Genomic DNA, 26701 nt, shown 5'->3' with positions numbered 1-26701 from the left:
AAGAGAACGCAGTGTGCCCAGCCCATCACATATGGACTAAAATGATGCGAAATTTGAATATTCCCGCAATTTCACGCTTCTTGAAATTTTGGTGTGTAGCACCAAATCTGATATTATTTGCCAACTTCATGCAGCATTGTGTCGCTATAGTTTTAATTTGGACTATTTCACTTTAGATAACTAACCTACGATCAAGACCAAAATCAGTGAATTGTGCGCTCTGGAAGATAACTTTTGGATTACCAGAAATCCTATAGTCGCTGCCACAAAATAATTAACCTGATAGTCTCAGTGAAGCGGAACGAAACAGGAACATCGGTCGCTGCCATTCCACGTTTACATTCGATAATATAACAAGTAACAAATAATGCGCACTGCTGTGTTTCAAATCAGAACCCTTGATCCCACCAGCAAATGCGAAGAAACGTGCTCGTGCTACAGTTGACGCCTTCTAGTTATCCAACGAAGATACTGCTTCAAAATAGTAGTGTGCACCTGCTGCACATTACACCTTGCCGCTGTAATATAGGCTAGTCTACATTGGTGACTTGTTCAGAACAAGTCGTTTCGGCACCCCCTATTTTCGTGGTGTATTGATTTGATAAAATTTTTAATTTATAAGGATGATGAACAGTTCCTGGGACCGGGACTCGCTCGGTAGTCAGCAGACAACATCGCAACGACTCAATTATCCTACCGGCCATCTTTTTACATACCAAACACGGAGCACACCAAGCGATATGTATCGTATACGATAGGTATAGGTCGGGGATCGCGCGCCGTGTGCGCTGACAAAATGATTGGCGGTGATGAAACCTTGAAATAATAATAATCATACGTTGGCCAGAACGCTCGACATTGGTGTGCAGGCCTACACTATCCAGGCGCCGAAGTGACAGCCACTGAATAGTCCATACCGCCTGCAGCTTGAGCCACGCGTACCAAATGAGACGAGCAGAGAAAAATAATGAGTTCCTTGTCGAAATGCGAATTTGGAATCATGATCGTCTCACGAAAGGATATTGTTTTAGTATCGTCTGACGTGTGAGCGACCCCAATATATCTGAAGCAACTACAACCTTTATCGCGATATTTGAAGCTTTTGCAGACAAATCCAATGTCAGACCATAGCAATTTACAACGTAGCTACGTTGTAAATAGCTATGGTCAGACCAACCTAATTGTGACATCAAACCGATTTGTATTTAGCTATTTACTGGAATAGTAACATCACATTTTTCATCATCAGGCCATATCATCGTAAGATCTTTCTTGGGGCAATGACCGAATCAACCACAGAAGATCGATCATTACGCGACTAAAATCAAACGGTGCAAATATTACATACATTAGGCGATAGTTCTAGTGCAGTAGCGACCAAAAATTATACTCTTAGCGACCAGCACTGTAAGAATCACTAATGATGTAATCACTAATGATGCTGCCAGCCAGTGGTGGCCTTACGAACGGGGGGGCCCTGGGCGAGACTTACCGGGGGGGCCCCCTATAAGTATCTAACCGTAACTTCTGGGGGGCTTCGCCCCCCAGACCCCCCTTTCCCGCGGTAAGGTTGAGCTGCTGGATTAGGCTATGTTTATTATTGTATGTGTCTAAGGATAGACTACATCAAGACCAAGTAATTCTATCGCATGTAGAGACGTGATGATCATCCGTACGGAATCATATTCTTGCTTGGTACACGGATTTCCATGTTTATTCGTTATTATCCTTAAAAAAAGCGCATGATCCGAATAGGGGGGGCCCCTTCGACCAGGGGGGGCCCCGGGCGACCGCCCACCTCGCCCACCCCAAAAGCCACCACTGCTGCCAGCTTCAGACAGGCGATGGGCGGGATTCCTTGCTTGAAACGCTAATTACAACAAAATAAAAAATGTTAGGCACACCAGTTGGTAATACTTAGACATTTTTGACATTTTAGCACGCTCCCTACGAAAGGCTGCCGACCCCTGGTTTAGGTATTGCTTACCGAACGATATTGAGAGATAGCCATCAATGTTTTGTTATGTCTTCTGGAAATAGTGCACGTGGTAGAAAATGTTTACTTGTTTGGCGATATAAGCAAATGATCGAATGCATATGCAAACACGATCCGTGGGTCCATGACATGTTTGTGAACGCAGTTGGTACTTGAGTTTCAAGAAAACATCATTTATTGTAAGGATCAAAATTAGAGCAGCTCTAGAGCAACTTATCTTCGACGGCGTGTGTTCAGTGGTATTCTTTGTATGCGTCCGACGGACGCCGGTCTCTTTACCATTCCGTGAATTAGTACATTCAACTATGTTAGCGGTTGCCTCACTTCAAGTTTTGTATTTTTGCTGCTGATGCTGAGATTCGCAGTTTGAGAAAGATAGCCTCACTCAGCCAAATCCTCGAATTTTAGGCGATTGTCAAGCTATTTCACACCGAAATCTTGCGTTTGGCACGTTGGCACTATTTTAGCACATTCCACTTTCTTCAAATTTCACAGTGGAAGCGTGTTGTTAAGTGTTAGCAAATGAAGTTATCAACAAGTGCAAGGAGTGCTCATAGTCTTTCAAGGTCTACCGAGGAATCATCCGAGGTCCCTTTGCAAAATGAATGTAGGCATACTTTGGTGTATTACATCCTAATTCGGGAATCGGGATATTGCATTCCGCCATGGTCATAATTGCAATGCCAATGCCACTGTGACAAATAGTCATTATTATTTTAGAACCAGAGTGAAATTGATAATTCTAACCAGACAATTGCTAACCAGACAATTGCCGTATAATTATGAGGTATTACTGAACAGTTATGCATTTAGTCTAGGCTTACCATATTTTGAAAATGCAAAAAGAGGACACTTTTTCAGAAATTTGAGAGATACAAAACCGGAGTAGAATTCTCAAAAACCGGTGAATTTTTCCCACTTTGCGGTCGGTTGACTAAAAAAAAAAAAGGTCATCACTTCCGCTCAGAAAACACGTTTTTCACTCCACTTTGCTAGGTGGATGACTAAAATAAAAAAAAAAAAAAAAAAGGTCTTCATTTCGCTCAGAGCTGATATCACCGCTTTTCCTCCGAAATACCCGCCGGAGCTTCACTTCTGCGCTAATTTGCGGCATATCACTCGCAATTTCCTCTATATCTGACCTAAATTTTCAAAAAAGAGGACAAAATCTCAAAAAAGAGGACAAATGGGCGTCCTCCGAGGACACTTTCAAAAAAGTCAAAAAAGAGGACAAATCCTCTTAAAAGAGGACGTATGGTAAGCCTACATTTACAGAATTGATTTTATCAAGTATCGCATGCCGTACTGTGTAGGCCTATACTATATCTGTAATTATATCTCTATATATATGTATGAATAATATTTTGGTTCTGTTTCACAGTTTTATTCGTGCCTTTATGTGAAGAATTCAACAGACCTGTCGCTCGTGATTTTCGTTATTGCAATGAAGCATTAGATTAGAAATGGCGATACCTAGTTGTTCAAAATGAAATACCTTTGGATTATGTTCCTAATCGGTATTATTCTTCATGCTGCTCTTTACTGGACATCAACGCGGGGATGTTCATTTCAATCTTTCAAGACATGCGGTTGTCTAACTGTCAAAAGGACTACTGGTAAAAGACTGTATTGCCGCTCAATCAACGTTAGCAATTTTTTATCGAGCGCTGTTTTGCCGAATGATGTGGTTTGGATAGACTTCAGCGACAACCACGAACAGGAGTTGAGCAATGGGACATTTGGCACGAGAAAAGACAACTTGCGTAATTTCCAAAGGATCACCAAACTAGATTTCTCAAGTAACGGTATTTGGAAGATTTCTCCGGGAACGTTTTCTGTATTTCCAAATTTGACGCGTCTTGACTTGAGTCATAACAGTATCGGTAATTTGACCGCTGGCATGTTCGATGGATTGTTGAGGCTGAAACACTTGGATTTATCATTCAACGAATTCCCTATCATACCCGGCAACGCATTCAAGTCTTTAAGACAGTTGAGGAAAATTGATTTGCGCTCAACTTATCTCGTGTGCAATTGTTTAATGAGGGACTTCGTGGTATGGTTGAGGAATTCTAACTCACCGAAAGCAATCGGAACATGCCAGCTACCGAAAGCGGGGTTAAGGCTGCAAAATCTGAATCCACCCAAATTGGAATGCGGCTCCCAAAATCGGTTATCAAAACTTCCCTATTTTGAAATCAGCCCGATGAAACCACAGTTACTATTTGAAGGAGACAGTATGCGCATCCAATGCGAGGGTACAAATCTTCCAAACTCACAGCTGTATTGGAGTTTTAATAACGCAAATCTATCGAACAGAAGTAAGTCGCTACATTCAAACACTTGCGTAAACCACTACAGATCAATTATTACCGGTTGGATGATCATCGGCAATGTAACATCAAATCATTCTGGCGACTGGAAATGCACCATCGTTTCTCCTCATAGTAATGTAACCAAATCTATAAAGCTGGCAGTGGTTGGCAGGAATGCTCAGTATTGTAGAAAGAACGAGGTAGTGAATCATCATGGTGACTTCACGTGGCCGAGTTCTGTTGAAGGTCTGTCAAAAAAGCTCGTCTGCCAGCAACATAGCGGGGCAGTATACAGTAATATACAATTTGCCACTCGTTTTTGCGGTCGTCATGGATGGCATGTTGGTAATTACATGAACTGCCCATTCAAAGATAAGGTGACAAATGAAATTCACGAATACATTTTAAAGGATCATAACCTCTTCGAAAATAGGGAAGATATGCTTGAAAATTTAATGCACAAGATATCTCGATTACCTGTTCGCGAACAGTTAACGCTTGACTTCCTCAGTGTACTTATGTCGGAAACATGGCAAAGACTGAGTTATGATACGGTCAGTGGGGATATTACTGATTGGCCGCTACTGAATCTAGCAGGTTACCTCATGAAGACGGATGCTTCCATGCTACAGACGGCGCAGACCAAGTCTAATCTTTGCAGGGAAATGTTGGATTTAATTGAAAGCTACATCCTTCGAATGATTACAACTGGTGTGATTCATGCAGAATCGGAAAATATTGCGGTTGGAGGGATGAAAGTGTCTGAAAAACCTCAATTGACTGCAGCGATGACATGCATTGTTACAGATAACGGGATTATGAAAGCTGTATGCGGAATGCCTTCGTTTGGTCGTTACGTGTCAGCGTCATCGTTTCGAATTCCCGTAACCGCTCTCGATAACTGCAAAGGGACGAATGAAAATTACAAAATCTACTTTGTCGTATATAGGAACGCTAGTCTGTTTCTACAAGGCAAAAGTGTCGGCAACATGTCCACTAATGATGCCGTGGCTACGGAAATGGTTTTTCAAATGGGCATTGAGGGGTGCTCATCGAAAAATCTATCCTATCCTGTCGTTTTCAACATCGCCACCAAAAAATGTGGCAACCGTTATCCCGCTGTGTGGACTAAAAATGGTTGGGTGAGGGACAAGTCGTGTACTGCTCATTGCATGAGTCAGAATTACACACAAGTCGTGTGCCACAAGCTGGTAACGGTCACCCTCGTCTATGCCAGTGAGTACGAGTCTTGTGGTCTCGATAATTGTGCGTATGAATTCTCTCATCCAGCCGTAATCACAGGAACTCTTGTTCTGGCCGTGTGCCTTCTCGTTGTGATCATTAGTTACTTGGCATGCGCGGATAAGTTGATGATCAGTAAAGAATCGCGGCATATGGTGTTAAACATATGTTTTCATTTGTTGGTGGCAACTTGCTTGTTTGCTTTCTGCATACGACTTGTGTCTCGAAAAGGTGTTTGCGTAATTTATGGATTTTCCTTGCATTACGCGTCGCTGACTGTGCTGTTCTGGATCACGCTTAGCGTAAGAAGTATTTTGAGACAGCTTCTCGCACTTACGAAACCGCCTTCGTTAGAGCCAAAACCACGGAAACCTATACTGAGATATTACCTGATCGGGTGTGGTATGCCATTGGTGATTTGTGGAATTACTGCCGCGGTAAAGGGACATGATTACTGCAAACCGGGAGACAAATACTGTTGGCTACCTTGGGAGGCGAGCGTCTATGCATTTTATTTGCCGGCTACTGCCATCGCTCTTTTCTGCATTTTCTTTCTGCTACGCGTCCTTTGCATATTCAATCGGCAGTCTCGTCATTTTGACTCGAATAGATCGCCGCTTGCTCAAAATTCTAGCCATGGTCAGCACTACGGGAACAACCGATACCAAGCTATATTCACTAACGAGCCGTGCAACTGTTCAGAAATTGTGGGTCACAATCGAGCAGACAGCCCTGTCGCTCATCACCATGCCCTGTGCCGTGCCAGAATGACGGAACAGAGCTTCAAAGGCGCGCTGACCGGTACTGCGGTTTTGTTTGTGCTGTATCTCTTCAGTTGGGTGTCTGCGGCCGTGTCTATTGCGGCTCCCGATATGCGTTCGAACCAATTTTGCGCCAATATGGAGGAAGCTTGTTACTACTTTGACATGAAGGAGGATGGACGATCGACAAAACTCCTTATCGTTAATGTTTTCTCGTGGTTGTACGCGATATTTGTCATCGCAATCGGCTTATGTGTCCTTCTACAGTCCTTGGTGCTGAGGAAATCTTTCAAAAGCCGGTGTAAGAAGTTATTCAATCGAAGAATTTCTAAAGATATCGGCAACGGAAACGACGGGTCTGTTAGTTCCTTCTCAAAATGCGGTAACGCCGACGATCCAAACTTGGATAATCTGACTTCGACGAACGATAAATCGCTTCGGACAGGCGGGAAAAGAGGCAGGGCTTACCCCACTATCAAGACCGATCCGACCTCCGAAACTATGCTACCATCCACTGAAAGCGCAGGGCATAACGTAGACAGTTACGGAAGATCTCACCACGTTAACGGCGACGACTTTGATCCTTGTCTTATTCACCACGGAATTCGTGATTCTGCTACATCTTTGCATCGTAGCAGCCGCGCGAAGCAGTATTCTCGTAACGAGTCAATGTCGCGGATTATGGATTCTGCCACGCACTCACAATATCCCCACCAGCGATATCCTCACGAAGGTTGTCGTGTCAAGCCGAGGGGTTACCATCCCGATTCATTGCCGTACCACCACATGAGTTTTCACAATCATTGCGTTTCGCACCGTCACGACCACGGAAAACCGGCGAAAATGACAAATCTGCGTAACGCTCACGAATCGAGCATGACCGAGCACAGTCTCGACGATTTGGCCTTCAACAACATGCACACCATCCCGGTGATCATGCAGCACCACGCGCAAGCGAAAATCAACAACAGCGCTCTGGTGGATAGGTATCAGAAAGTGAGGAAAGCGTTAGAGAGGAAACGGGCCAGGCAACGCAAATTGAACGTGTTACGTGAATACGCTCATGATCCACTCACGAGCAACGACGAAGTTCAAAATGAAAAACAGCCCGGCGACAGTATCGACGAGGCCAGCCCGTTGATGGCTAACGTCGAGAAGAGAAACGATATTCAACCCGACGGTTCACAGACTTACAGGCCTCTTTTGATTTCTCCGCGGCACAAAAAGCAGGATAAGAGCGTCAAAAATCGGAGCGGCTCCCACAGCAAACGCGTCAAACGTTTGGGTGCGGGCAATCAGCCGCGTCCCGTCGTGGCGGACAAAGGGAGAAAGACGAGAGGTAATCGGTCGTCGGTGTCTGAGCGCGAGCAAGACACGGCGTCGAGTAGTAACGGTGGCAGAGTTACGAACGAGGTGCAGCAGTCGCCTTCAAGCACGAAATTGGAAGACAACCACGGCTATTTGACTCTCGAACAGTTCCAGAATGTCAACACTTTTCTTTTTCCCAACCGGGCAGAGAGTACGAGTGAAGGTGCAAACGGTACAATGTAGCGATCCGCGATTCGTTACCAATAAGTAACGGTAAGAATGATCCCAAACTCTTCAGACACCACGCGGTACAATTCCTATCATTTTTGAGTGTTTTCAAGTCTCGCTTTATCACAGCTCGTTCAGTATCGCCTCTACGCTATTTCCTTGATTTGTTGTGAGATTATATTTTAGCCTATGTATTTTACCTACGACGTTCGTTAATTTTTGCCTGAATCACTCTGGTTATTTAATGCTGCCTTTGCCCTGCCAATAATTCATGTTGCCTTGTGTTTCATTCGCGTGAAGGAAGGCAATCAGAATATAGAACCTCTGAAATAACTTGATGCTTGGCACTTAGATTATTGAGAAATGAAGAAGAGGTGCTTGCAGCTTCTCACCGGGTAGGTGCAGCAGAGCATGAAATTTGTTTATCCATAACTGCCATGCTTCTGATGGATCTCAGTTATTCTTTTTACACTGCAGTTATGGAGACTTGTATATGTAACACAGCCATTTTTATACTGGGTGCCTTGATGTACCATCCAATGAAGATTGGAACTGGTCATTATTTCGTTTGAACTATTTTAATACAATGAATTTGGTCATTCACTTCTCGTTAATCATGTGCTTCACTTGGACCTTGTCGCAGTTTTCGTTTGTGTCGTGCATGGCTTTGAACCAAAAGTCGTGATATTTATCTTACCTGTAAGAAGTGATTTACTACACCAGGTAGACTGTCCTTTCCTTGTTTCCATGCTGTATTCATATCATATGCGTCATACCGGCTTCGGTAGATATACCTTGTAAAACATATTTTCTGAAGGATCGTTTTACTTAAAGTGCCTGTCCATTTTATGTGCCTTACGTTATAATTGTGACGGTGCTAATCCATGTAAATAGCTTTTGTGATGCCATTTGTTTGTCTGGATTATGCTTTATTATATTTTTTATCATGAATCTTTTTTCAAATCCAATCGCTTTCATATTTCAGTGTTTCCAACGGACATATTTGACTAATATTCTGACGTTAGCCGCATCAATGCAGTGTACGATTACTGGAGTATAGATTCAAGAGACATTGTTCAAATTACCCTCCATTGAATGTCCTAGGAATATTATGTTTCCTGTTGGCATCAATTGTAAAAGGCTAACGATTTTTCCCAACACTGCGTTCCTTATTGCTCCTGGTGCGACATACTCCGTCAGAATAACACTTCTCTTGCATGCTTCATATTAAACCTCATATTGTTTTTGCTACCTCTATTTTGTATTAAAGGTTTTAGAAACTAGTCTCTATCTTAGATATACGTTAGTCATGCTGAGATTGGATGACGTCATTTGGGAACGGGAATCGGATATCGTGAATACACCAAAGGTAAAGCACAGTGGTAAAAAGAAGGTCACTAAAAAGAAAACGATTGAAAATACTACCTCTCAGAATGTCAATTCTAAAGGAAATGCTCGTGTCGAACAGCGTGGCTTGTCATCAGAATCTGATGGTATGTCCACGAAAAACAAAGGTGTTACTTTGAAGGATTTAAACCCAGAGGATAAGCAAAGGATCGCTCATTTGATAAAGGAGTTGGCGAAGGCCGACGAAGAAAAAGAAGACATGGCTCACATGCTGAAAGAGGAGCGCGAAAAATTCCTGTCTCACATGAAGGAATTGGAGAACGAAAAATACATGCTGCTGAACAGGCAGGAGTTTTTGACGGAAGAGGTGAAACAGTGCCAGAGTCTCCTGCAGTATTACCAAGACCTGATCGCGATGCAGCAAGCCACCTTGACGGGCCGTGAGGGCGAGAAATCGCAAGACACCGTTGTGCCGGGTGAATCCGAGAATCGATCGTCGTTACGTAAATCAAAGTCGCCGGCCCAGTCAAAAAACGTGTCGTTTCGGAATGTTAACACGGCGGATTACACCAGCGCTGATGAATTGTCATCTCAGGTGGACGCAATCCACGTCAGCGACGCCGGCAACACCGATTCGACATTCACTGAGGATCAGATACTGAAAATGGATAACAACGAGTACAAACGGTACTTGAGCGACAAAAAAAATCGATTGAAAGAAGAACAAAAACGCCTACGTAAATTGTTAGAAATAAAAGTCAAACAATCGGAGTCTAGCGATATTGTAGTGTCGCCTATGAGGGATGTGCCCCCACACACGTTTAGAGCAACTGAACTCTCTGATAACCGTACGCAAACGAGCACGGGACCAAATTATACTTCGCCGACTTTGCGACATTCAATACAACACTCTCCTTTACGCGCTACCTCTTTACAATCACCGCTTACCACGCACTGTGTGAGTCGACCTAACGACTTTGAAAGGTACGCATCTCCGCCGCACCTGACATCTACTTTAAAAACATCAGGAACTCCCAACAATTTGTTGGACGTACAGGAAGATCTCGGTGGTTATGCGAGGGATTCTTTGTTGGCGTCTGTGCACGATAGTGAATATGTCATTCCTCCTTTAGATAGTGTCTCCGCACGTACTATGCCAAATGACGTGTCGGCCGCGACTGACTTACTGAATTGCGATGATTCGCAAATATTGCAAGAGATATTTTTTGTGTGACTGCTCAATTATTTGATTTATATTGCCGTGACGGAGGTGTTCATAAATTTGTGCATGCGTGATGTAATGGTGATCGCTGTGAACTAATTCATATTACGGGGTTTTGTTTGATGCAGGGGTTCTTCACCTAGGGTCCATGGATCTCTTATGGTACACGGACTAGTTTTATGGAGTGTGTGGAAGACCGATGAAGCTATGACCATAAACTATAAAACTACTTCGTTCTCACCTGTCCTTGTCAATGAGACTGGGGAAAAACTGCTTCCCAAATTTCACGGGTAGGGGGCGCCGTAACTGCCCTTGACAATTGAGGGGTCTACGGTAAAAAGGTTAAGAACGTCTAGTTTACAGGTTCAGTAACATACTTCAAAATGACTTAATTCACATTCAGTTGAATTTCTCCCCTGAGCCTGATAGGGCCAAAAAGCCAGAAATCCAATCCCTAATCCTACCTAGTACAAGCTCTATAGGGGGTTCAGTAACTATATGTCCTACTTATCCTTACATGTCCGAATATAGCCTTTATATATCCACTCAATTTTATTGTGATATTTGTGTTTTGATATTGCATTTGAAACTCGATGCCTCGCAAACCTGAAATTGCGAATAGTCATTATTCCTGGAGTGAGATAGAATGGATAAATGCACGTTCGATCAAAAACCCAGGTTGTAATTTGGGATGTACAGACGACAGGGATTGTCAATTTCTCACAATCGATATGCAGTATCTCAACATAATGATTCAGTCACGCATGCAATCACAGATGTGAGGAGTAAATTCTTGTAGCTGTAAAGTGCCTTTTTGAGTTGTGTGCGTCATATGCTCATAACAATGTTGAACTGTTTCTTTCAAGAATGGAGTAGCATGGTTTTTTTCAATAATGGTGCATGCGCAGAACACTATTTGCTTAACTCTCATATTGTTATTTGTATCGACATGCAAACGACCATTTGCATAAACAAGTACTACACAGTGTCGCTCACCTAGTTTTCAACCCCGATATGCATCTGCCTACGCGGCAAACTAGTGATATTGACTGTCTGACGAATCTCTTTTCTTTTTGTTAGCATGAGTCTTCGGATTGACATAAACTCAAGTTCATACAGTCTGCGGCCAACTCCTATTTCGTGTTGGTTCGAGTGTGTGTCAATATAATATAGCATGCCAGTTGCGAATGGGGAAGCTAATAAAAAGGTATGTGATAGCTTTTTACTGGAATGTTGCATTTTCATTGCCGTCTCATTTGTATAGTGGCCGCTTTTGGATTAATGATTAGCTTGTCAGGTCAGGCATGATAATAGCATGGATAGAATTTTGAAACCGGACTCTTCAGTTGTCTCAGGTTGACTGCATCTGCATCAAGTTGATATATAAACTGGAGATACTTGGATATAGTCAGAGGAACATTTACGAATTTGAATTTCAAGTGGTCAAGTGGCCTTAGACGATATATAGTAGTGTGCAACTTGGTAATTTCAGATTTTTTAGGATGAATATTTTCACTTGTTAACATTGATTTGATATTATAACTGTAACCACACCGCTCTTGCCTGTATTAACATGGTCTCGTTTTTCCCTGAAGTTTTTAGCAAGCCACTTCCTCATTGCAGTGCAGTACGTGAGCAATATCTAATCAGTTCTGCTTTTGGTATGAGAGTCAGCAGTAATTTGATTCCATTTGAGGGCAAAAACCCTACAACCAGATTTTATGGTTACTTACAAGGTAGTTAGGCATAATGGGGGGTGGTGTTCTGTGCATCCTCTGCTAATTTAGTGCACTGCTTGTTCTGTGTAAATGCATGCTCAATTGCTCATGTAATGTGATTTTCCAAATATTGTCCATGAGAACTGCAGCTGTGCCTGTTGTGGTTTGCAAAATTGATAGATTTACAATTTCAGTGGAGTAGTCTTGCTTGGCTTTGCATGAATTTCTCTCTCTGTTATGTGCGCACCAATAAATGTATTGGAATTGTTAGTGGTTATGTAGATTTTCTCCTCAGATTGGTGATGCAGATGCCTCCTGCCGACATAGGATTAATTTTCCACTGCTTTCAGTATTTCACTCACCTACATGTGTATAAACTGAAGAGGATCAAAGCCTTTGGTGTTTTAAAACTAGCCTACCTGTAGACTATTGTTGAAGTTATGAGTTATATTTAATCTTGTGTTCTAATTAGAGGTTTGTCATATTTCTGTCTGTTATTCACATATTTCTGTAAGGTAACTAACAAGTTGCAGCTGTTATTCCTGGTATAGTGTATTCTACATTCTATTTCTGTTATAGATTATGGTTTAGTTCAACAGGAATCATTTGTAAACATTGCAGTATAGCCTTTTCTAATAATTAATCACATATCAAATGTAGGTTTGTCATTATAATTTTGAATTTTGATCATCCACACAGGATTCCGATCCCTATTCTTATTAAATGAACCAATAAATATATCTTCACCGCAAATGTTTTTACAATCTGCCATGCATTGTACATGTACACGAAGCCGTCTTATTTAGCTATGTTTTGTGCCAATATTGACCGTTCTCAGTACGCCGGTGTGTAGTATTTGCTAGTGATTGGGCGCTGTGATACTACTGAATAATATATATTCACATTGAAATAAACCGGGATATTTTTGGCTGATACTTGCCAGGCGTAATCGTCAGCAACTAGTAGAGAAAAGTTGCTACTACTTGCTGGTGATTACCCCTGCCGAGTATCAGCTGAAAATATTGAGGTTTATTTCAATATGAGTATATTACTCAATTGCATATTAAAGTTCTGTACTTCAAAGAGTCTTGGGATACTGTTATGAAGATCTCTATATCATAGATAGCTCAATAATGTTCGCTAATCATTCACAACAAGCAACAACAAACGCTAATCCTGCTGTGGTGTAAATGTAATACTAAGACGGTTTCCTTATCCGGCTCTGCTGTTACATTTTGCTAATCCTAATCTGGCTTTGTTATGTCTGACAAGCAATTGTAAATTACGATGCATTGCATTGCAGTACAGCAAATTGTGGGTGTCCTACCAGTAATTTTCAGTGCTCGGTGCAGATGAATGGTGTACCTATGCTTTGAGTGTTTATTCTTCATTGTAAAGACAAATTTACCATTCATATCTGTTTAGCGGCACATTTCGGGTTGGATAATAGTATGCAAAAGAGTATTTGAGTTTTTGTTTTGTGCTCAGCAACTATTTACAAAGCTATCCTATCTCATTCTGTTTTCAGAGAAGTCGAAGCTGTCATGTTCATGAAGTAGCCGAGTCTGTACCACGCAAGATCGTCAAAGCTGCAGATATCGCAACTGTAATCTCAAGAGAGCGTTTGTCTCTATACTTACGTCAGAAAAAGCGTGCATGCCTGTTGAAATCCAGCGCGGGAAGTTGCATGCGGGCAGAACAAAAAACTAGCCGAAAAACCGAACTGTGCGACTGTCTGTTGGATCTGTCAGATTCTACATCTTCCTCAGACGTAGCAGGCAGGGCTGCATCGTCGTTGCTCCCTGTTAAATCGGACCCGACGTCGCGCGTCACAGTGTATCCTTGGACAAGGTTTCATGTGTACACAAAACAAAAAGCGACAATCATGTCACATGCGGGAAGGAAAAAGCGCTACCAGGCGGGCAAATCACAAGAGGAACTGTTGTCAGAACTAAATGACAATTTAGTTCGGAGATACTCTGCTGTGACAATCCGTCAATATAGCAAAGATCCCACGGAGAAGACGCCGCCTGATCGTAAGACATCCCAGTCGAAACAGAACACCGCTGGTCATGCAGATTCCAAATCTAAGCCTCGAAAAATAGTCTTGAACCGTAGAAATCAAGTCTCCGTGCCGCACATAGACCTCCGAAACGCTCAGAAATCTGGCCGGCGAAACAAAAAGACTCCGTCTCAATCGAGCTCAGCGGATTGGTACGGAAAAAGGTCTATGCGCAAAGGCAAAGCTATAAATCCGAAATCGGCGGATTCGGCGTCTTCGAGCAATCACGTTGCACGGACTAGAAACGTAACTGTGTCACGCAGAATACTCTTGCGTAGCGGTAAAAATGGGTCTAGCGACGTCCCGTCAAAACCTTCAGACGTCACACAAAATACTGCGGAATCTGCGCCGTCAAAGACTGCCGTGAAAAACAGATCTCGTCGACGTAGGGATTTGAAGCGACGCGATAAAACCAAGGACATTGTAGTTCATGAAAATGAACACGACCGCGAAAAGCTGCCCGAGCTACCGGATACTATGCCAGACGTAGACAACAAGTTGTCTGATACTCTGGATGACATGGACTGCTCAAAATGCACCAGATGCGACAGTTGTAATCACGGGGCCGTTGGTGTTGGAATAAAGGAAGCAGATTTAGACGGTGTTGAGATTTTGAACGCGAGTGTTGTGAAAGACGAAACTCTTGCACCGAAACTCCAGCGCTCGAACGAAATTCTTGAGTTACACGACACGGTTAGTTCATCCCAAGTGGAAGGTCACGCTTTGGATGTGGATTCTGGGACGTCTAACGCGGAAATTAAGGCTCCTGATATTGTATTACCTCGAAAGAAAGACGAGACGCCTGCAGGGTTACCAGATACGTCAATCACACTTAGGAATATGAGGGGTAACTCGGATCTTAAGAATGACGATCCCACTGAGCAGGTGAACAGCGACCGAACATCCGAGATTACAAAGCCTTACACGGAAACTACTGTAAATGAACAAATGTGTGAGACTCTAACCGAAAATATTGGAGCATTGGAGGCGTGTACAGGTCAACAACAAGACGAGACTATCGATGACTGTTGTCCCCGAATTCCTGACCGTGCGCAATCTCCTGCACCCAGCGTGGATTGTCACAAAACCGCAAACTCGAGCTTGAACGGTGTTCCTGAGACCAGTGACCTCACAGAAAGTCTTATCGACGCTAACGTGAGCTTTGAAGATCGCCACAGTTTGAGCTCTACGAATATCGATATGCCGGCATCATTGTGTGGTGAGCAAATATCACTCGATACGGAGAATCATGTTATTGACAGAGGCATGACAGAATCTGATGATGTTATCTCGGGTAATATTGAAGGTAAAATTAGCGAGGTAAGTGCTATTCCTGACACGCAGGCAAACGCTGACACGTTTACAACAGACTTTGATAACCCAGAGGCTGAATATAACAAAAATTCTGAATCTGATTTTGATGTTACCTCGCCTGACAAGCAGCTAGCAAACGACACCCAATCTGTTAAGAAGGACATTAAAGATACTGCCGAATGTCAGCATGATGCAGCAGAAACAACGGCCGGTAAACCAATACCTAATGGCAATGATCTCAAACTTGAATCGGATAAATTCGATGGAGATAACAAAACCACGGACAGCACCCAACCGGTTGAGAACGCAACCTGTCCTGGTATTGTTAGCAATGATCTCGAACTTGAATTGAATAAATTCGATGGAGGCAAAATCACGGACAGCACCCCACCGGTTGAGAACGCCACCTGTCCTGGTATTGTTAGCAATGATCTCGAACTTGAATCGGATATTTTTGGCGGAGATGCCAAAATACTGGACAGTACTCCATCCACATGTCTCGATATTGTTAGCAATGATCTCAAACTTGAATCGGATAAATACGACGGCAATATCAAAACTCCAACTGATAGTCGATCTGTTGACAATACTAAGAGTCCTGATAAAGTGCACGGTCAAATCGACGATGATGTAAAATTCAATAAAGAGGGCTGTGATACGCTCAAATTATCTCTTGCTGGCGTTGGTAACACAGCATTGTTATGCGACGAGGAATCGAAACCATGCAACAAAAATTCCGGTTCGGAAACGCTCACTCGTGAAGTTGAAAGGCCTTCGCAAGCATCCACTCCAGAGCATTGGTACTCGGACGATGATGACACCCTGCCGTATATTGACAAGCCAAGTAACGATCCAAGTGATGAAGAAACTTCTGACGTCGGCAATGAAATCACGCGTCTCGTTGAAGATACGGAATCACATGTACCGTCTGTTAATACGCTGGTACATGTATCTAACAACGCCATAGAGCAACATACTAACACACAAGATCCTTGCATTGATAAATTTGGGACGTCACACAGTTTGAAGCAAACTTTAGTTACTAATGAGGCCGGCAAATCAGGCTTCTCAAATTCGATTACCTCAGCATCAGTAGTTGCCGAAAGATCAGAAAACTCCAGTTCTGACAATGACGGAACTGCTACCAGCAAGGACAGTGTGGATGTGACGGAGCCTATTTTCACAGATACTGTTGATGAAGTTGTGTCCGTTGGTAAAGACATGGACTTATGCGAAGCCCCAATTACTTCGTCAACTCAAATATGTGGCGAAGAGGAATCAGGTAGCACGCAGGATTGTACCGTCGATGAATGTGGAACAGTACACATTTTCCACCAGGATATGCGTCCTAATGATAGTGAGGAGTCAAGCCCCTCAAATCGGAATATCTTGGCAGCAGTGACTGTTAAAGAATCTGATAGCGCTGCGGAAAATTCTATATCTGACATCGACGAAGTCGAATCGACTCTATCTGCTATCGACAAAGACACTGTGGATGTAATAGAGCCTATTATCGCAAGTGAGTCAAATCGCTCAGCTCGGAACTCCGAAACACCTGCGAGTGTCATACAATTTGAAAGCGCGGAGGAAAACTCATGTTCTGACTACGACAAACTTGAAAAGGCTCAATCTGCTGAAGACAAATGCAACGCGGCTGATGCTGAGACTATTATCGCAGATGACGATGAAATCAAGCACCTCGATAAGGCTATGGAATTATCCGTTCCCACTCATGCTTTACTGGAGTCGTTGTGTAGTGACGGGCAACAAACTTCCACAGAGAATTCTGAAGTTAATAAAGATGGAACAGCACGCAGTTTCCACCGGGATATGCGTCCCAATGAAAGCACGGAGTCAAGCCCTTCAAATCGGGATGTCTTGACAGCGGTGACTGTTGAAGAATCTGAAAGCGCTGCCGAAAAATCCATTTCTGATATTGGCGAAGCTGAACCGACTCGATCTGCTTCCGACAAAGACACTGTGCATGAGATAGAGCCTGTTATCGCTAGCGAGTCAAGCCCCTCAGATTCTAGCGCAGCAACACATGCGAGTGTCGAAAAATTTGAAAGTGCAGAGGAAAACTCATGTTCTGACAACGACAAGGTGGGCAAGGCTCAATCTGCAGAAGACAAATGCGACACGGCTGATGCTGAGGCTTTTATCCCAGATGAAGATGAAATCAAACACCTTGATGAGGTTATGGGATTATCCGTTCCCACTCTTGCTTCACTGGAGCCGTTGTGTAGCGACGGGCAGCAAACAACCACAGAGAATTCTGAAGTTGATCAAGATGGAAATGTGAATAGTTTGAAGCAAGAGACGTGTCTCGATTTGGGTGTCCAATCAGGTCCTGCCGATTCAAATAACCCGATAGCAACAAATATCAAAGAACCTGACAATACTACTTGTATGTTCATATCTGACAATGACACTTGCGGCAAAACTACAGGAAACGACAGTGAGGATGAGGCACTGCATCATATCCCAGATCATGGCGAGCACCGTGATAAAGACACGGAGCCGTGCGTCCCCTCTGTGACTTCGCTGACCCTGTCATGTGATCAAGTGCCACAAGGTAACACACAGAATTCTGACGTTGACAATCAAAAGGACCGTGAATCTGAATCGGAGCAAAATGAGTCTGTCAATAAGGGTGTTGAATCGGGTCTCTCAAATTTGAATACCTTATCGGTGGAAGACGTTGAGCAATCAGAAAACACTGTAAGAAACTTGGATTTCAACAAGGGCATGGTTGATGCGACTCAATCCGTTGCTGGCAAAGACAGTATGGATAATGATGAGCCTATTATCTCAGATGGAGCTGAGATCAGCAACGCTGATGAATTCCAAGACTTCAACCTTAACTGTCAGAAGGATTGTGAAGTAAATATCACTGAAAATGAGCAAAACTCAAATGTCCCCAAGGACGAATGTGTTGTGGGTAATTCAAACTGTGTGCTAGGCAATGGCGTTTGTGACGTCGCTAACAAGAGTGTAGAAGCAGATAAGAACGATTTTTGCAAAGGACAATCGGATGCAAAGCACAATGCACCAGTTACTAGTACAGAAACAGACGACAAAAGTGCCTCGGGTTCTGAATGCGATCTGCCGGTTAGTGACGTATGCGTCGGCCTTTCGGCGATCTGTGCCAATTATGGCAGCGACGAAAGTCAGACAAGTGGCAGCGACGTAATGAGTGATTCAGGAACAATTGACTGCCGTGCCAGCCCTAATGAATGGCCACACACAGACCAGAAAACCAGCGATGGAGTGGATGAAGGTGTTAAAATTGCGGAGGGAGCAAGTGGAAGGCTGGAAATATGTGAGCAGGCAGTCGAGGCCTGTACTTCTGACACGATAAAAGCAAGCAGTAATGTTGGAAAGTCTGAAATCTCAGACACAGAATGCTGTCCTTCCGATGTTGAAGAAAATAGCGCTCCGACTGGTAATGTTGACCTCTCGATTGAGCAACTTACACCTCTAAATGCGTTAGAGGGGACGCGCAATGTACTGCCGGCAGATGTCGAATGCACCACCAAAATAGAGACGTTCAAATCAGAGCAAAGCATTGAAGAAGGTTGCGAGATTGATGCGGCTGGAATTTCTCAAGACATGGAACAAAATGTTGCTTTGACTGCATGCAAGGGACTTGCAGATGAAGATGAACTTGAAAGTTTGCACGACGAAGGACTCGCTTCAAGCAATACGGGATGCAATCTTGCCGCTAATCTTGATCGAGTCACCGAGGATAAAGAAAGGGAGTCTGCTGTAGAGTGCCACGAATCCAATGCAGGTGTCGAAACTTGTATAAACTCTGACGATACTGTCATGGAAGAAGATCGAATCCAAATAGTGACTGAACCGGTAGAAGTGGAGGATTGCATTCGGGACCGTCCTGATTCTAGTGACGGACAAATTGGATGGCCGGAAATTTGTAAGGAGGCGGTCGAGTCGATCTCCATCAAGACCTGCACTTCGGACATGATAAAAGCAAGCGGTAATGTTCGAAAATACGAAACTTCTGACGCAGAATGCCGTCCTTCCGATGTTGAAGAAAATAGAGCTCTGACTGGTGATGTTGACGACTCAATTGAGCAACTTGAACCTCTAAATGTGTCGGGGGTGACACGCAATTCACTGACTGCAGATGTCGAAGTCACCAACGAGGGCTTATTGAAACTGTGCGATTCTGTTGAAAACAAGGATTCAGAAAAAACTGTTGCGCTTTCAGATATCGTCATCAATGCCGATGACATCATAAACGATTGTATCGACAAAAATACTGATATAACAATAAATCTAGCAGGCAATGATCATTGTTTCCAGGAAGACTCGGTTTTCGAGATCTCTATAAACGAAGATAATGGCGAAACCAACGGTGCTAGTGAAGTTGTAAATAAAGAAGCCCCACTACAAAATGCCTGTGAAGAAATACCTGCCGAGAGTGCTGTTGAAATCACGTTCAAAGATTTGGATGTCGATGTCAACCCGTCTGATGTAACAGAAAATCTGGCTGGTCCGGACAAAGGTTTCGAAGGAAACTTGAATCTTGAGGTCTGTAATAGCGATATACACGTCACCGTCGATGCTAGCGTAGTCGTAAATAAAGACGATGCAATAACTGCTGAATGTGCTGTTGAAATCGTGGAAACCAGAGATTCGAATGTAGATGTCTTGTTTGGCGCTGCTGAAGATACCGTTGCTCTCAGCGAGGGTGACGAAGAGGCAGGTGATCGATATATACCGGAACATGTTACGAAAGAAACCCCAATTTCTGACAGTGTAAAAGATTATACCGATGATACGAAGGATAATATCTATTCGACAAATGACACGCATGCTGAAAAGAATGAGAGCAAGCTTAGCAGCGTTTGCCCAGAAGCATCGATGTCGGACTGTATCAATGCTGGACTTGACAGGATGGAAACGAATGTAAATCTTGGACTGGAAATGGGACCCAAATCGGAAGATGTCGCCGTTTTAGTACGCAGCGGCGCAACTGTCGAAGAAATCGCGATTGGAAGTTCTGAAAAGGATATGGCGATTGCAAGTAGTGTGGCTACCAATCCTGTCATAGCGGACGAGTATTCTCAGCAGCTTTGTGATGCTGGTATCCAGATTGCGGAATCCGGCTGTTCTCATGAAGATTTCTCGTTGGAAAAAAGCAACGGGGTGCCGCACGAAGACAGGCCAGAGGAAGGAATGCACCACGAACCACCAACAGCGGAAGTCTCTGCAAGTGCACTTGACACAGTAAAACTGGATCAAGGTATTCCAGAATTCACTGATATTTCTCGAGAGTTTGACACAAACAGTGGTGTAGTGCACAAAGGATGCATACTGGGAAACGTGCTGGAGGACCCATGTAACGCAGATCGCGCGGCAGACATAGAGACAGTAGAATTGGAGCAAAGCATTGAAGAAGGTAGCGAGATTGGTGCGGTTGGAATTTCTCAAGGCACGGAAGAAAACGTTACTTTACCTTCATGCATTGGACTTGCGGATGAAGATAAACTTGATATTTTGCAGGATGAAGGACTCGCATCAAGCAATACGGGATGCGATCTTGCACCTAATCCTGATCGAGTCACAGAGAATGAAGAAAAGGAGTCTGATGACACGGTCACGGAAGAAGATCAAAGCCATATAGCGACTGAACTGGTAGAAGTGGAGGAATGCATTCGGGACCGTCATGATTCTAGTGTTGAACTGGAAATCTCGGATGATTCAGAAGGTTGCAGTGTTATGGTTAACAGCAATGAGCCACTGCAAAATAGTTGTTTGGAAGATCCAGTTACCGACTTGAAGATAAAAACGGAGGGCGTGGAAAGAGCAGATGATTCGAACTTAGATCCAAATATATCCGATCATTCTGAAGACTGCCCGGAGTTGGTGGACAGTAATAAAACGTCGCCGAATATGGATTTGGAAATGCCAATTACTGACATTGTACCCGCGGATGAGTGCAGCACGACGTGTGACGGTCTCAAATCATACCCAGAACTTTCCGATGATTCTGATCATAGTAAGATGCCAATGGACACGGAAGGCTCACTAACACCATTCGCTCTCAATATGAAAAAAACGGATATAAGTGCCGCTGTTCCGGTGGATCGTAATAAACCACCGCAAAGTAGTGCCGTGGAAACGCCAATCGTTGATAATGCGGTAACTGAGGATGAACTCGTTCAACAACGTCAATTAGAATACACTGCAGAACAGGAACTTCTCGATAATTCAAAAGGCAGCATTGTTTTGACGGGCGGTGGCATATCTCCACGAGATATTGCCGCAGAAAAGCCAGCTACTGATAATACGATGGCGAGAAATGACATGGCTAGAGCAGCTGATTGCAGTTACGCGTACATCGACGGGGAAGAGAAGATGTCAAAGGAAGTAACCACGGATGCGTTAGCTTCATTCGATGAGTTTGACGAAAGCACGCAAGGCAACATGAATGTAAACCCAGAACCGATTGAGAAATCGTGCGATCAACTCTCCATGGTCAACAATGACGAAGTGCTAAATCCAGAAACAACACCCGGAAGCATTTGTTTGGAAATGTCAAACAGTTTTGTGATGAATGCTGTGGCTACAATCCTAGTCGAAGGTGACTCCGCTGGAGCAACGCACGGCGTGTTTGATGAGGACATTCTACCATCGATTGATTTCTCTTCGGCCGACGAAATAATGCAGATAAAGGAAAATTCATCGCCAGTGGAGACTGATTCGGAGTTGTCCCAGACTGAGGAAAAAAGGCCCGTAATCATCGCTGAAATTCACCACAGTGATGATGTCGGGGAATCTTTTGAAAGTGACGCGATTGACGAACGGAATTCGTCTGAACGAAAGCCCGATGATGGCTCAGAAATTCGTACCAATGAGGCCGAAAATTTCAAATCCACGTCATATCTGTCTGCGAGCGGAGTGATCCGAACTCGAAGACTCAGTGTTTTGTTGAACAAATATGACGCATGCCAAGTACCTGCAAGCTGCACCCAGAACAAAGAGAAAAGAAGATCGGATAATTCGAGCCTTGAAAGCCAGTCTCCCTGTCCTGTAACTAAAGACTTACCTATCACCACTACGTCATCTTCATCTAGCTCTAAGAATTCTGGTCGTGATCATTTTCCTGCTATTATCCACCCCAACGATTGCGAATGCTCGTCCTGCAAGACCTCCCTAAACGACGGATATTATGAAATTAGCGAGGTGACGTGCGACACGTTTGGAAACAATGCGACAAGCCCTCCGGTAGACACATCTCACTCGGAAATCGATCACACACTGCCGCTTGACGATGTGAATTCAGTCCGGGAACCGACCCTGCAACTGAAGGATATCAAATCCAGCAAACACATTGTGATATCGGAGAAGTCGTTTAGTTGGAATTCAAGAGGTTGCAACCAAGGTGATGTAGAGCACGTTGCGCTTGATAAACTGGAGAACTTGAAAGATTGCAATCGCGATAAAAGAAAGAAGAGCCCGCTTCCCAAAGGCGCGAGATCAAAAGATTCTAGCCGCGATAAAAGAGAGAAGAACTCTCATCCGAGAGGGAAGAACTTCAAAGATTGTAGCCGCGACAAAGGAGAGAACAGCTCGCTTTCCAAAGTGGTGAACTCCAAAGATGGCCAGTGCGATGAAGGAGAGAACAGTTCACACTCGAATGGGGTGAACTTGAAAGATAGCAATCGCAATAAAGGAGAAAAAGCCTCGCTTCTCAAAGTAACGTACTCGAAAAATTTTGACAAAAGAAGGAACAGCTTGCATTCGAAGTTGGCGAAATTGAAAGATTGCAATCGCGGCAAAGGAGAGAAAACCTCGCTTCCCAAAGTGACAGAAATTTTGCTTTCCAAAGTGACAAACTCAAATGATTGCGATAAAGGAGAGAAAAGCTCAATATCCAAAGTAACGAACTCGAAAGATTGCGATAAGAGAGAGAACAGCTCGCATTCAAAAGGAGCGAACTTGAAATATTGCAATCGCGATAAAGGAGAGAAAACCTCGCTTGCGAAAGTAACAAGCTCAAAAGATTGCGATAAAAGAGAGAAAGGCTCTTTCCCCAAAGCAGCGAACGATTGCGATAAGAGAGAGAACAGCTCGCATTCGAAAGGGGCGGAATTGAATGATTGCAATCGCGATAAAGGAGAGAAAACCTCGCTTGCGAAAGCAACAAGCTCGAAAGATCGCGATAAAAGAGAGAACAGCGTGGTTCCGAAAGTAACAAAATCTAAAGATTCCGATGAGAGAGTCAAAATCTCCATTCCCAAAGTAACAAAATCTAAAGATTCCGATAAAAGAGACAGAATCTTCATTCCCAAAGTAACAAAATCGAAAGATTCTGAGAAAAGAGACAAAATCTCCATTCCCAAAGTAACCAACTCGAAAGATTACACTGCGAGAGAGAACAACTCTCTTCCCAAAGCGACGAAATCTAAAGATTCCGATAAAAGAGACAAAATCTCCATTCCTAAAGTAACAAACCTGAAAGATTGCGGTAACGCAGAGAAAATATCGCTTCCCAAAGTAACAAACTTGAAAGATTTCACTGCTAGAGAGAACAAACCTCTTCCCGACGCAGTAGAGGCGAAGGATTGCAATCGTGATAACGTAGAACAGAGCCCGCTACCCGTAGCAACGATCTCGAAAGGTTGCGACGACGTGTTTATCAACATTCCCGACGACATGTTGAAGGAAGCCACCGCGTACGTTCAGACTATAATTGAAAGCACTTTCTCCGACGTGCAAAAGAAAAAACGTAGAACTGCCGGGAATGGAAGAAGGAAGAGAATGAACAGTGAATCTTCGTCTGTGAAACTGCCTGGTCCGGCGCAGTCCCAGGATGATATGTTGAAGGCTCCGAAACCGCGGCCGCGGAAGAGATTGTCTTCAACGTGCAGCGTGGACGCGATCAGAAAGCGTCCCAGGCATCGGAAATCTGTGGATGTTTACACAAGGCCGACACATTCTAATTGTAGTGATTCAGAAAGCATTCAAAGCGACTTCGTTGTGTGGCAATCGCCAATCTCTAAGGCTGACGATATCGCGTCCACAAAGACCGTTAAGAGCACTTGCACTATGACTTACACCACGCAAAATAGCTGTTTTACTTCGAATTCGGTAACAGACACTGTGACTATGGCTGAGACTTCAGATTCAGGCCATTCTACTGCCACAGTGACAACACTTTCGATTCCGGGCGCAAATATCACAGTGTTATCGACACAGTCTGCTGTCGCTAACAAGGAGAGCGCCAACCGATCGGAACCGATCGTGAAGTCGAAGCATTTTGAAAGTGACGCCAAGTTGCAAAGGGAGAGCGTGTTAAACTTGACACGTATCGAGCACGACGCTACGATACCGCCCATTTCGTCCAACTTCAGTGTCAAGTTGGTAAAAAGCCCGTGTAAGGACACAGTTCCCAAACCTATGAGCACACCGACGCCGATATTCTCACAGAACGCTACGGTAACGCCGGATAGTAAAAGCGTGGGAGTACCAGAATGCATCGCGATCCCGGAAATTCCAGAAAACACGGAAACCTTGACTAATTCTCCGGTGCTTTGCAGCAAGGCGAAAGCCACGTTTTTCAACAGTAAATTCGTGCTGCCTTCAAAAGACGACGCGGTCACCGAGAAACCTTTGTCCCAGTTGGAACCGTTGATGGGGTTATCAGAACTTCATTCCTGCGCACCGACCAGCCCCACGCTGAGGGTATCACCGACGCATAGTGGAAACGCAATGAGCGCGCCTGTTTCGGAAACCCAGCCCGTGTCCGCTCAGCGTACATCAGCACTCGTGCCTTTATCCGTAGTCAAGAACAGAGTTGAAAGGACTAAATCTCTCCCGGCGATTTCTCTCTCTCAAACTTCATTCGTCAATCATGGTAGCCAGTTTGTTTCGTCTGCAATGTCAAATCTTGGTCGACCACAAAATAATAATGCAGGCAATGTAAATAGTAGGAAATCGGTCGGGTCTAGGTTTCACAGGCCTTGGGAGACCAAGTCTACCGGCGATGTGGAAGACGTAAAACTCTCTAGCGATACTTTCAATACAAAGCAACCAATCCAGGGTTGCGGCTCCGATAATGGCGACGAGGTTATGCCGTGTTCTTGTCATAGCGATCCCGGCAATTTATCGTTATGTCATGATTTTTCTGGCGATGACGCGTCATCCGTACAAAGTCAACTGCACGGCGACTCAGGTAAAGTACCGGTAACGAATTCCGTCAGCAGTGATATGGGAAAAACGGTTGGTAAAGATCTGACGCAGCTCGAAGACGGGCAGGACCAATCTAGGAAGGAGACTTTCACGAAGCCAGCAGACCCGATCCGTGCTTCGAAAGGTAAAAAGCGCGCCAAGAAATCCGACTCGGCCGACGACCGGCAGAAATCGAAAGATTCGAAGAAGGCAAAGAGGATCGATCAAAGGACAAAGTCACGGAGGCAAGGGACGGCCATAAAACCGCTCCATTCCAAGTCAAAGAGCCGCTCGATGCTGGGCGCGATCACGTGCACAGGACATGAACGAACCGAAGACGCGGGTAAAAAGCCGTCTAAACCTGGTAAGCACCAGAATTTGGATGTTATTCAATGTGTATCGTGCCTCTTTTATTGCCGTGAATGTTGAATCTTGTATTGGCAAGTGACATCAAGAATTTATGCTATAAGTTATTTGAATGGTATATTCATATTGAAGTGATCCCGAATATTTTCGGCTGACACTCGTCAGGGATAATCGTCAGCAACTAGTAGAGAATTGGACAGAACATTGTATATCGACAATCATATCACAAAATATGACGTCACCAGCATGAAATTTCGAATAAGAGAGCGTACAATGTACTATTTTTAGATGGTACACAAACTCCTTTTGTTGGCACCGCCTTGTCCTGGAATATACTCTTCAATCGTATATTGAAGTTCTGCATTTCCAAGAAGCTCTTCATATAAGTTATTTGTATATACTCTTATTAATTTATTTTTCTCTGTCAATTCAATGAATACTATTCATACAGGAGACCACTGTGTGCTAACCTAACCCCCCCCCCCCCCCCGTCGCCATCATGTTCTGTACCGGATTTTCACTAGTGTGAAATGATAAATAAATATGTTAATATATTTATCTATATTTGGTGCATATTCCCACAAGCTTTGTCGGAGAGTTCTTTACGATGTCTACGGCGGCT

At 43.9% G+C, this 26701-nt stretch overlaps 3 protein-coding genes across 5 annotated transcripts in view; all 3 read left to right on the top strand.

Annotated features, from left to right (window-relative positions):
* Positions 1–3281: 3281 nt before the first annotated feature.
* Positions 3282–9120, top strand: LOC145454451 (adhesion G protein-coupled receptor A3-like). Its single transcript, XM_080332444.1, has one exon. It carries the CDS (start codon positions 3483–3485, stop codon positions 7863–7865), a length of 4383 nt encoding a protein of 1460 aa, XP_080188570.1. The 5' UTR covers positions 3282–3482; the 3' UTR covers positions 7866–9120.
* Positions 9121–9159: 39 nt separating this feature from the next.
* Positions 9160–11499, top strand: LOC145454478 (uncharacterized). Its single transcript, XM_080332475.1, has one exon. It carries the CDS (start codon positions 9160–9162, stop codon positions 10429–10431), a length of 1272 nt encoding a protein of 423 aa, XP_080188601.1. The 3' UTR covers positions 10432–11499.
* Positions 11485–26701, top strand: part of LOC145454446 (uncharacterized) — a 27514-nt gene continuing 12297 nt past the window's right edge. Inside the window, exons 1-3 of one of the 3 annotated variants that reach the window (XM_080332435.1) lie at positions 11485–11626; positions 13666–16000; positions 16034–26077. In XM_080332435.1, coding sequence (XP_080188561.1) covers positions 11594–11626; positions 13666–16000; positions 16034–26077 — 12412 coding nt within the window. In that variant the 5' untranslated portion in view covers positions 11485–11593. Of the gene's footprint in view, positions 11627–13665; positions 26078–26701 lie in introns of all 3 variants that reach the window. The other 2 variants (XM_080332436.1, XM_080332434.1) reach the window with 2 other exon arrangements.

This window comes from Botryllus schlosseri, chromosome 13 (assembly GCF_051294905.1).
Source record: "Botryllus schlosseri isolate E-star chromosome 13, Bs_hap1, whole genome shotgun sequence".
Classification (NCBI taxonomy): Eukaryota; Metazoa; Chordata; class Ascidiacea; order Stolidobranchia; family Styelidae; genus Botryllus; species Botryllus schlosseri.
Note: the sequence above shows the minus strand (reverse complement) of the source record. Positions and strands in the feature narration are given on the sequence as shown.

What these genes read in the sequence shown, in the direction of transcription:
- LOC145454451 (XM_080332444.1), top strand. Translation starts at nt 3,483, where the DNA reads ATGAAATACCTTTGGATTATGTTCCTAATCGGTATTATTCTTCATGCT.
- LOC145454478 (XM_080332475.1), top strand. Translation starts at nt 9,160, where the DNA reads ATGCTGAGATTGGATGACGTCATTTGGGAACGGGAATCGGATATCGTG.